Here is an 11632-nt window from a genome sequence, read left to right as displayed (position 1 = left end):
GAAATGAGGCTGCAGATGTGTAGACCTTCAACAGAAGATTCCAAAGCTAGGGAAGAGTGTTAATTTTCCTAGAAGAGGGGGAATTCCATATTCAACAAAATGGAAGTAACAAACTTTTTCAGGTGTTTCCATGTTCTGCTGGTTTATTAAGTATCAGTAAGGATTTGCTGTGAAGATACAGAAGTTGCTGGTGTTGTACCAAGGCTGGTATGTGTTGTACCCAAATGGAATGTGAGCTGCAAAGTCAACTCTGAATTATCACAGGCAGCTGCCTACTCAGGCTTTTTTCATCTTCTTGTTCTCAGCAATTTCTTTTTACACAAAGGCACCACTCCCCCAGCCATGCACACACCCTATAGATGACTCAAGCTATTTATCCTATGGGCTGGGAAGGGATATGAGAGACAGAGACTTGTTTTCATTTCTATTTTTAAATGCTATGGAAACAGTGAAATTATGATAATGAGGACCACAAATAATTAAGAGAAACTGTTCTGTGAAGTGCACAGTTGTACGGGCATACACCTTTTGTTGTTTTGCTTGGGTTTTTTTGAGTACTTTCTTTCTTTTATCAGCACAATCAGAGTTTGAAAGAGGTGAAAGGTTATGAACAACAAACGGTTTGTTACAGTCACCATGAGAAATAAGAAGCGTGTACAGTGAGCAGACATCCTGCTGTTCATACTTGCTGTTGCTAAGATAACAGAAACAAAACACCAGTTTAGGGTGTTTGCAGCTTCTGAGGATGTGGTTTATGCATTGCTTGCAATAGTCTGATGACTAAAGATCATCATTTATGATTTTTTTTGCAGGTCTTAGAAACCCTTTTGTAAGCATGTAAGTGATGACAATGAAGTTTATTTTCACTAAGCACAGAAAACATTCTGAATAACTCAAAGGATACTCTTCTAATCTTCATATCTCTACCTGCACCTATTCACAGAGTATGTGAGTACAAGTTCTTACTAATGGCATAGAGGGGAAGGCATTGTTTGAGCAGGGAAGGGAGGATAAATGAGCTTGGAAATAGAACATATTGAAACTATCACTGTAATTCTTTAATAAATTATTTTTCTCAAGAAAGCATCAAAACTTCAACACCCATTATACCAGCTGCTGAGCACAGACATAAAAAAAATGTGGCTTCAGTTCCACTGTATATCCCTTGTTTTGCATTCTCCCCCAAAAATGGCAACAACATAAGCAAAAATGCTCTGACCCTTGGAAGGGATTTCTTTGCTCAAGATGTCATGCTTTAGCTTGCATTAAGTTCTGCTGCCACAACGTGCTCTTATCTTTGCGTAGGTGTATTTGCAGAAGGTAGTATTTTGTGGGTCCTGTGGCAATGACCCCACACTGTCTGGCATTCCACTCACTTCCATTCTTGCTCTGAACTTCTGATGAGAGGATCAGCCCTTTGCAATTACATACCAAGTCACTGATGAGGAAGCATGCGACACCATGCTGCAGCAACACGCATTGTGCACTTCTCTGGTGCAGTGGCTGGACATACTTGCTCTCAAGAGAGAGATGAGTGTTAAGTGACTGTGAGGAAATGACACAATTAAGACTTTTTTTCCACAGCAGAAAGTAGAGGAGTAGCACTGCAGCTGCAATGACAAATTGAAAGGATGAATCTGAGGATTTCCTAAGAGGAAATAAAAAAGGCAAACAAAACCAAGCCACAGAACTTTTTGTTACCTGTATGTTTGGGGAACTTTGACTCAAGCTGTTCACCAAACACCACCATGGAAAGGTGATAAATTACAATTTGTATGTTCTTAACATTACAGGGCCTGTAGGATCAACGAGAAACCAGACAGGGCCACTTTGAAATACAAGAGGCTGGCCTGATGCTCCAAATACACTGAAGTAGAGCTATTTCATTGAACCTAAAAATCCCTCAGTCAGCTCTCAGCCTCACAGCCTTTGAGCAGTAAAAGCGCCATCTTTTCATTCACTCCGCTTGCGTTTTAAGAAACTGGCATTTCCTCCTATGATAAATGCCCTATATAATGTACATTTGGATCTTGCTATTCTGGATGGACATAGGCAAATGAATTCTGTGTTCCTCCCCCCTGAATGCTAGCTGCCCAGTCAGAAACACTGTTGTTGTCAGTGCGAAAGCAATTCATTCTGCTACAACTAGGCTCTGTAATTCCCCCAGCTCCCTTCCCCAGCTTTCAGCTGCGAAACCTCTCTGCCAGCACTCCCTGCACCAGCCACAATGGGAAAATTTTACCAGAAAGGCATCTTTGAACACAGCACTAACCAGGACTGCTGTATTTTGCAAGGTATGTTCAAAGCATTTCGGTCTTAACACATCACAAAAGACACATCCTAGAAAACTCAAACCTAAATATACAGGTTTCAAATAAATTGTAAAGGTTTGGTGTTTTTTTATTTTTTATTTATAATTTTCTAGTATAAAATTTACTACACTGACATGTGAGGACACAGTATAAGGTGTGCTGCTGTTAACCCTGGTATGATAAATGGCAATTGCAAACTCCATTCACTTCACTAAGAACTTCGGTAGGGAATACAAAATGGAGTGGAAGGAGTAGTCTATCACGGCTCTAATGTTAAAAAGTAGAGCTTCCTTATTTCTTATTCCAGTATTGCTATTTAAGCTCTTGTGGTCATACAGAACAGCAGTAAGATCATTCGGATGAATAGTGATAATACATGTTTTGCTTTCTCACCCCTTTTAGACTTCCTAAAAATGTGCAGCCTCTGTTCTAGGCAACATGGATCAGTGACATGTCCTCCAACATTAAGACTTACTGTGGAGACACAAACATATTTACGAGTCTGGCCACCGTATCATATTTAGTGCTTGCCAACTCCACTACCATGATAAACAAAACAATAGCACACACCATCAAAGCCCCGAGACTAAGGAAAAGGATTAGCTTCCATTACAGGCACCTACTATGTACTCCTACTTTAGGGAAACAAAGAGAAAAAGAGGTAGGATAATGATGATTTAGTGTCTCTACCCACTACTGAGGAAGGGCTATGAAGACAGCATGCTGAAATCAAGTGGAAAAACCTGATACCATGGAAACTGAACAAAATAATCTGCTGTCACATCTCTATCCTAGAGCAGGAAGTCCTTAACCTGCAGATGCTCAGTAAATACTGGTGAGGTATCATCACACTTATGCCTTGTTATTCTTTCCCTTTTCCAGTCATTTTCAGAAACAAAATCCTACATTGGCTGGATATGTGGTAGGACCAAGCACACCTATTACAGTGTCTTCAGATTCTGCTTAAAGACGGGTGATGGTATACACGCATTTAAATACTTGGCAAATCTGCGGATGAAGAGTAATAAACCCAGGAGATAATCAGCACAGCCCAAGCAATGTCTGAAGGAGGATGGCTGACTGGAGAAGCTGAAAGGCACCTCTGAAACAAAGGGACCGATAGGCTGGAGGCAGCAGAGAAGCCTCCACCCCCCGGGAACCACGGGGTGCAGATACTCAAAATGACCCCCCAGACTAGTTTCTGCAGCTTCAAAGCAAAAGTTACCCGTGCTCCCCTTCATCACGATACAATGGCACGCAGCAGGAAGAGCCAAGTGCGGGCACCTAATAACCCCATCCGCGCCATGAGGAATTACTCCACTGCCTTTTGTCTCACTTCTTCACGCGTGGCTCTGCAAAAAGCGCACCCGCACTGGTGTTAGGTGCGCTAGGTCAGACACCGCGCTCTGAAGGAGCACGGCCGCACGCTGCAGGCCTCCTGCCCCGCAGGCAGGCAACAGCCCGCACGCCCGCCCCTCTCCCCCGGCAGCACGCCCCAGGGCCAGCCTCTGCCGGCCGCTGGCAAGCAGGCCCTGAACACCGGCGGCCCGCGGTGGCTGTCCGACCCGCTGCCGCAAGCCCGGGGCTCCCTCTAGCGACACGGCCAGGGCATCGGCCCCGGCACTCTGCCGGGGAGGGGACGGCCCCGGGGCACCGCGATCCGCCGACATGAGCCCGCGGCCGCCCCGTCACCTTTCCCCTTCGCCCCAGCGCAGGCGGCGCGGAACGCGCGGCCATGCTTTTTGAGCAGGGTGGGCCCCGTAGCCTCGAGGGCGCGCAGCGCCCGGCGGCCATTACTATGGCAACGGTGGTGACGGCCTCAGTGGTGTCACGTGGCCCCGCCCTCGCCCGTGCCGCCATCTTGGAAGTTGCGTCAAGATGGTGGCCCCCGCGGCTTAAGCTCCGCCCTCTCCCCTCCCCTCACTCGCGTGTGGGTGCCGTGGTGATGTCATCGCGCTCCCGCCACCTGAACCCGGAAGTGCGTCTTCCCTCCGCGGGCGTGCGGGTTTGGCGGCTGTGGCGGTACCGGGCCGAGCCGAGCCGAGCCGAGCCGGGCCGGGCCGGGCCGGGCCGGCGGCGGGGAGATGGCGGCGGCCGCGGAGCTGCAGGGGAAGTACCAGAAGCTGGCTCAGGAGTACTCCAAGGTATCAGGCGCCAGAGCCCATCCCCGAGGCTCCGCAAGCGGCGGCCGCCGCCCCCCGGACGGTGCCGCCCCTGTCCAGCCGCTCCCCGCGCGCGGGGCGCCGGCCGTTACGCGCCTAACGGCCGCCTCCCTGAGGGGGCAGCGCTCGGCCCGCGGGGCTGCCCGTGCCTGCCCGGGAGCGGGGGTGGTCAGCGCTGGAGCGCTGCTCTTCGTGGCAGCGTGAAGTGTCTGGGGCCCGCAAGTGGCCGCTCTTTGAGGATGAGGTGAAGGCACGGGAGGTGCGAATTCGCAGGTGCCGAGGGATACGATGGTATTGTCAAGTGCCGGCTGGATAAGGCGCTGTGAGCAGCCAAGGGGCCTGGTCTGCAGAGCATCCAGTAGGGCAAATAAGGGGTTCAGCTACACCAGGGCAGTGCTTTCTCTTGTTTTCCCACTTCTGAGTCAAGCATGAGGCTTAGTTATCTTTTTGGATGTGAACATATTTTGAGGCCTTGGTCTTGTGGCTTACCCATAGGCTCTGGGGTTGCTTTAACTCTTGGTTTCAGGAGTTCAGTGGTAGTGGTAGTACTTACAATGGTGTTGCAGTGTCTTGGGAAGGACACTTGATTTCACACTTCCCTGTTCTCATTCTTCTGCATCTGCCTTAGGTAACTTTGTTTCCCGTTTCTGGTGCTGTTTAACAGGGTATTTGCAAAGACTTACGGCCCATAGCAGAGAATGCCTTTCCAAGGTACTAGTGATTTTTTTAAAGGGTAGAGCCTTGCTTAATACTGAACTCTTCATTCTTGCTCCTCCACTAAGAGGGGGAGGAGGCCATTGGTCTTGAATGGCTTTAGGGAAGCAAGCTATCACTTTTTGTATAGCCCAGCATCAGAGGTTTGGCACAAATCACTTGACTGTATTTGACATCTTTCCCTAGATTACAGAATGATTTATCTTTAAATACTGTTCTCCTTGGAACTGCTAAAAGCCACAACCAAACGTCCCTATACAGATATTTATTTTTTCAGTGCTTCCACAAAATCACTTAAAAAAATCTGAAATCAATTTGGGACTTTGTTGGTCACAGAGTTTGTATTTCTTGTTGGTTTCTATAGTGGCTCTGCTGTACCTTGGAGATTAAAATGGCTTGGGGTAAGGTAAATGACAGGTTTTGTGCTTGATTCCCAAATGAAACTTTGAAATGTAGACTTTTAACTGCAGCTTCTAAAAGTTCCAGCTACTGGATCCTCTTTAGTATCATGGTGTCCAAAAGCTTTTATTTAACTTCATCTTGCAACTTTTGGTCTGTGATATTTCATTGGTTCTTTGCGGGAACTATTTCTTGGTCTCATCTCACTTCTTGTGCAGTAACTTGAGGGCACTGTGGGATCCCCTTTGCAGATAACTTGCCTTTTTGTGCGAATGATCAGTTGTTCAATTGCTTCTTTATTGTGGTGGCTCTCGACTGTGGGTAGAAATGGCGAGTAGCCTTGGGAAGCAATTTGCTTGTGCACTTACTGGTGTTGTGGAAGCTAAGGAGAGTGGTAGACAAGGGCTAGATAGATTTGGAGTGTAAAGGGAAGTACTTGCCAGAGGATTGCTTTCCCTATCAGTTCACAGAACAGTCCAGAAGAAGGATATGTTTTCAGAGTCTCTTCCCCTCAAGTTGCAGCTTCTTGGCTCTCTTGTGCAACCCTGATGGAAGTAGGAGTCAGAAAAGGCTCTTTCAACTTGTGACAGCTTTTGGTGGATCAGTCTTCAGCTTGCGTATCTCAGTGCAGCACAGTTGAGCTAGTTCATTCACGGTACCTGGCATGTTCCTGCATTTGGCATTTGTGGCAGAAAAATGGTATATTAAAAAGTACTGCATTGCTTTTTCTTGCTAGGGAAACCCTGTGCTTGGAAGTCTTTCTGTGGTGCTCTTGCAGTCTTCTCTTGCCTTTGTGGTGCCCGAGCAGCACAGTGGGAATACTGCAGGGCAGAAGCCTCTGCATAGCAATGTCAACTGACTTTTGACCTTTCAAGTTTATTCAGTCATCAGACTGAAAAGATTAGCCATTGCTGTTTTACACTGAATCTTGCTTTTTATGCATCTGCCAGACATATTCCCAAACACAGTACGAACCCTTCTAATTTATATCTGCAACAGCTGGACTCAAACATGTCAAATGAATACAAACTGCCATTGAAGAAACCAGGATTCAAGCAATTATCAAGGAATGGGAAGATGGAACTGTCGGTATCCTCATTGCTGCAGGGTAGAGGTACTCTGTGAACTGACTGGGAAATAGGTTTCTTGAGTATCACTTCTCGCTACAGTGATTTTTAGCTCAGATTTCTGAACTAGATAAGTACGACTTAGAGGGCTTTTTCTTCCATGCTTTTAATGCATTTTCCTGAAGTGTTTGTCAAGCTGTTTTCTCTGGATCATCTACTTGTATTAGGTATTTTTTGCATTATAGTTAAGCTCTTCTTAAACTGATAAGAATTTTGACTTTGTGAGTGCTGCTTATGTTCCAGAACCAGCATGAACAGTTTTGGGGAGAAAAGGGGTGACACGAAAATAACACTATTCAGCTTGGTTAGTCAGGGAAGAAGTCACAATTTTTCCATATGTGTTCACCATTCTTCAAACTTAAATTATATTTAAATAATTATTCTTCCAAGATATTTATTGAGAATTATGTCCTAATTGACCAAAATACTCAGATGGTAAAGTAACTTCCTGTTTCTTGGAAATTCAAAGTATGAACTGGATACTTTTTTCAACCTGATTCTACTTCTGTCTGCCTGAACAGCATCTTTTAAAAAGCATGCACAACCTGTGCTCTCATGAGAGAGAATATGATGCTTCATGCACATTCTAATGAATGGCTTTTATTTATTCTTTTGTCTTGTATAGTTACTGGCATCTCTTATTTTTCAGCTTCGAGCTCAGAACCAAGTACTGAAAAAAGGGGTTGTAGATGAGCAAGCAAATTCTGCCTCTCTGAAGGTAATCTTGAAAAACCACTCATGTCAGATGTACTAAGCTGTAACAGGATAGTTAAATAGGAAGGGTAAATGGGAATACATTTTACTCAAAGTATTGTGATTAAAAGAGTAAAGAAGGAACTTGATTTCAGTAAGAGAATTTCTGTTCTGCAACTAGTCTTCATTGTTCTCTGAAGGTGTGGACTTTGAGAAAGTGGAAGGTTGCTTCTTGATAATTAACTTACAGAATGAGGTACCTACTTGAGTGTAATCTTTGGGCAGCTCAAGAAAGTGAAGCCTGGTTTTTAGTTCAGAAGCAATAGTTTTTGCTGCTTCAGTGTTCAAATAGCAAAGAAAGCAAATTTTTAATGTGGGTTTTTTTTTTAAATGCAATACTTCTTACTAAAAGCATGCATGAAAATAAGTGTAAAAGTTTAATTTTAGAACTTTTTGGTCATTCAGGAGCAACTGAAGATGAAGGATCAGTCACTGAGAAAACTGCAACAAGAGATGGACAGCTTGACCTTTCGAAATCAGCAACTTGCTAAGCGGGTGGAGTTACTTCAAGATGAACTTGCATTGAGTGAAGCTAGGGGCAAGAAAAACAAGGTATGTGCTACAGGCAAAAAACCCCTTGCTTAGCAGAAGTCTGCTCCTCACCTGACCCTGATTTCTGTCAGGGGTTGCTTTGTGTCAAGGGCTGAGCTGAATGTTTTTGTCAGAACTTGTGGTATTCACTGATGTTGGTGAAAATACCCACAAAACAGGTACTGATACATATGATGTATGCCAAGTAGCTCTGTGCTCTTCTTTCTACTGTGTCAGCTAACTGATAATGAATTACTGTCTCCAGATATTTTAAGTGTTTAAACAGCTTGGAGTTCTGTGATTAATCTATTACTATGAGGAAAACTGATCACCCCTCATCTCTTCTCTCCTTGCGTTGTAGTTTTGATGTCAATGGTTAACTCTTCAGACAATGATTGTAGCTTAGGTGAATCTTGTCAAATACTTTGAAATCTAAATTTTTGGCTAGTATTCCCTATGTTATTTCAAAATGACAGAATAATTTCAGTTTTGCAATCTTTGTCTGTCTGTCAAAATGCTTGCTGATTAAATCTGATTATGCCATGTTCTGTCTAAGCTCACCAATATCTTCTGTAAGTAACATCAGAATTCCAGGGGTAGTGTGTCTGCACTTGAAGAATTCTCAAGCATCCTTTGCTACCTTCCTCTTACAAAGAAACCCCTCTTAATTACTGTCATCTTTTCTTTTTGGTTAGCTCCCAAAGTGCTGTAGCAATCAATACTGTCATTAAAGAAATTATTTAACTGATTAGTAATACAGTCATCTTCTTTACTTTTTCCCTAAACTCTTGTGTATTTTTTTTTGCTATCCAGTACCTTGACAAGCATAGCACCTGTGACTTATATTGTTCATGCACCATAGTAGATTGTTCTATCAAAATGCAGTTTGATCCTTTTATCTGATACTAAGTTACTGCTTTGCTAGACAGGCTTCCACATTTTGAAGGGCCTCTGCCTGGCTTAAGTAGCTTTGCAAGCCGTTGCCACTGACTGACTTTCATGGTGATGCAAGCACTTGAAGTTCAGTATTAAGTTTAAATGTAAATAGCCTCCCTTTTGTTTGGTACTTCCTTTGTTCAGCAGTGTGGTTAAGAAAAATAGTGTGGAATTCACTGGTGGTCTCTGGGTCTTTTGAATGAAATCGGTGAAAAATGAGGAAACAGTTGGCAGAGAGATGTCTGTATTATCAGGGTAGATGGTGGACAGTGAAGACCCTGTTTTTGCCAGTGCCACCTTGTGCTACATCCTGCTGTGGAGTAGTGTGCTTTCAGTGATTATTGCTGGTCCCTCCTGAGATCAGACCAGCTTAGATGTGGACACTTGGTGTGGGCAGCTGTGCCTTACACACAGCTGTCAAACCAAATAAGCCTGTGTGTGTACAGTTTAGTATTGCTGACTGTAGAACATAGAAGAGTCAAATTATGTCAAATGGACACCTGCCCATACAAGCCATTTCATGCATGAGAATGTGATGCCTGAGTAGAGGCTTTCCTGAGTCGTTATTGAGTTAGCATTCTACCACTATACAGTAACAAAAGTGTGAAGAAAAAGTGCAGGTTTTAGGCTCATCCTTTGTGCAGTGTGTGTACCTTTTGAAATATTAGTCAATGTATGTAACATCTATATATATATATATATATACACACACTCATGTTGCATCTATTAGGAATTAGCGATGGGAAGTGTTTTCATATACTTGGGTCTGGGCTTTGGGGTACCCCCAGAGACTTGGAGATGATGAATGCATTTTCTTTTTTAGAAAAGTGCAGAATCCTCATCTCAGTTGAGTCAAGAGCAGAAAAGTGTCTTCAATGAAGATCTTCAGAAGAAGATAGAAGAGAATGAACGACTACATATACTTGTGAGTGAAACTTCTTTTAGTCTTTTTCAGAAAACTGGGCACACAAAGAAAAATAGAGAAAATGCCATCTGAAAACTACTGGGTTCAGAAGCTTATGCAAATTGTATGCAAAGCAGTGAATTAGAGTGGATAGCGTGTTCATAAAGATGTTCACTGTGCAAATGAGAAAGTATTTTGACTTTAGATTCTTAAGACAGTATGTGTAATAACTCATGTAATACATGTTTTCTCATGTAGATTTGTGACTTTTGGTGACACTTTGCTACTCTACTGAAAATGGCCATATAGTTGGTACTGTGTGGAAACCTTTTAGTTCAGTGACTGGTTCAGGATGGCCTTAAGGCTTAAAATACTTTCTGCAAGCTGCCATAATTGGGTTAGGATTTTTTACTGAAATTAATGCATTTCACTTTGGTTTTAGAAACCTTGAGGGAAACTTTATGGCTGAAGTCTAATTTTTCAGGTGTCTATTACTAATCAGCGATATATTTAAGGAATGCTTGATACTATAAACCTTAGTAACCACAAAGTGCTTTGTTCCTGAATCTTTTCTCTGTAAATACCATAATAAAGTTTCTATTTGTCTGAGATCTAGTACTTGCTATTAACCTGGACTGGCTAATTGAACTAGTGTAACTCATAAGACTAGATTCTGTAGTAAAATGGAACTTTCTAAGGACTCTGCTTTTCTTCTTTTAGTTCTTTGAAGCAGATGAACAGCATAAACGTTTAGAAGCAGAACTGAGAACTAGACTTGAAGTTCTGGAAGCCGATGCTGCCCAGCATCAGACTGTGGTGGACAGTTTAACGAGGAAATACACGGATACTATAGAAAAGCTGCAGAATGATAAAACCAAATTAGAGGTAAGGAGTCTTTCCTCTTACTTGCAAGTTTTAAAAGTTTTGAAATGAAATGTCTTGCTGTGTCAGTACTTACATTGTAAGATTATCTTCTTACATAAAGATCAAGTCTCAGACACTAGAAAGAGAAGCTAAGGACTGTAGGCTTCGAACTGAAGAATGGTAAGTGTTTTTATTTAATATAATGAAAAATTGATTTAAAGAAATAACTGCTGTAAAATATTAACTGGATTATTTTTAGAGAATACTACCTTAAAAATAATAAGGACTTTAACTCAAAATACTGGGCAACAGCACATTAACACCAAGGCTGTGCAGGTCAGGTTTCCTTCTGCTGAGTTTGTAGCTAGACAATCGATTCCACAGATTCAGCTTTCAGTAAGCGCAGCTTTGTTGCCAAGCTATTTTAAGTAGCAGTGAAGGCGATGGAAGCTTGGCGACTTTATTTCTAATGAAATACTATAAAACATAGAGAAACTACTGAACTTGTATGAAACAAAAGTGCAGCTGTTTCTGAAAACAAAGCTTGGGTAAAGTATGCTGAGTCATCTGACTGAAAAGTGTTTCAAAAGTCCCCCTCCACCTCAAAAGCTTCTTGAACAATTGCTTTTACTTCAAGTATAACATGCTCAGCTAGAATATTTGGCGGGACGGGAAACACAAAGAAAGAACTCCTTTACCTGAAAGGAGCATGGAGTGAGGAGATTGCTGGTCTTTTCTCCTAAGTAACAAGTGTTAGGACAAGAGGTAATGGCCCCAAGCTGCACGAGGGGAGGTTTGTACTGGATATTAGGAAAACTATCTTCCCGGAAAGGGCAGTCAGGTATTGGCACAGGCTGCCCAGATCAGTGGTTGAGTCACCGTCCCTGGAAGCGTTCACAAACCGCATAGACGAGGCCCTTAGTGACATGG

At 43.2% G+C, this 11632-nt stretch overlaps 1 protein-coding gene across 6 annotated transcripts in view; it reads left to right on the top strand.

Annotated features, from left to right (window-relative positions):
* The first annotated feature begins 4259 nt into the window (after positions 1 to 4259).
* The window catches only part of PPP1R21 (protein phosphatase 1 regulatory subunit 21), a 32314-nt gene continuing 24941 nt past the window's right edge, over positions 4260 to 11632 (top strand). For 2 of the 6 annotated variants that reach the window (XM_065679644.1, XM_065679646.1), the window contains exons 1-6: positions 4359 to 4456; positions 7364 to 7432; positions 7873 to 8019; positions 9758 to 9859; positions 10559 to 10723; positions 10824 to 10882. In XM_065679644.1, coding sequence (XP_065535716.1) covers positions 4397 to 4456; positions 7364 to 7432; positions 7873 to 8019; positions 9758 to 9859; positions 10559 to 10723; positions 10824 to 10882 — 602 coding nt within the window. In that variant the 5' untranslated portion in view covers positions 4359 to 4396. Of the gene's footprint in view, positions 4457 to 4581; positions 4734 to 7363; positions 7433 to 7872; positions 8020 to 9757; positions 9860 to 10558; positions 10724 to 10823; positions 10883 to 11632 lie in introns of those variants that run through there. The other 4 variants (XM_065679643.1, XM_065679645.1, XM_065679649.1 and 1 more) reach the window with 4 other exon arrangements.

The sequence above is a fragment of the Lathamus discolor genome, chromosome 5, assembly GCF_037157495.1.
Source record: "Lathamus discolor isolate bLatDis1 chromosome 5, bLatDis1.hap1, whole genome shotgun sequence".
NCBI classification, from domain to species: Eukaryota; Metazoa; Chordata; class Aves; order Psittaciformes; family Psittacidae; genus Lathamus; species Lathamus discolor.
This window is presented reverse-complemented; position numbering and strand designations above follow the sequence as displayed.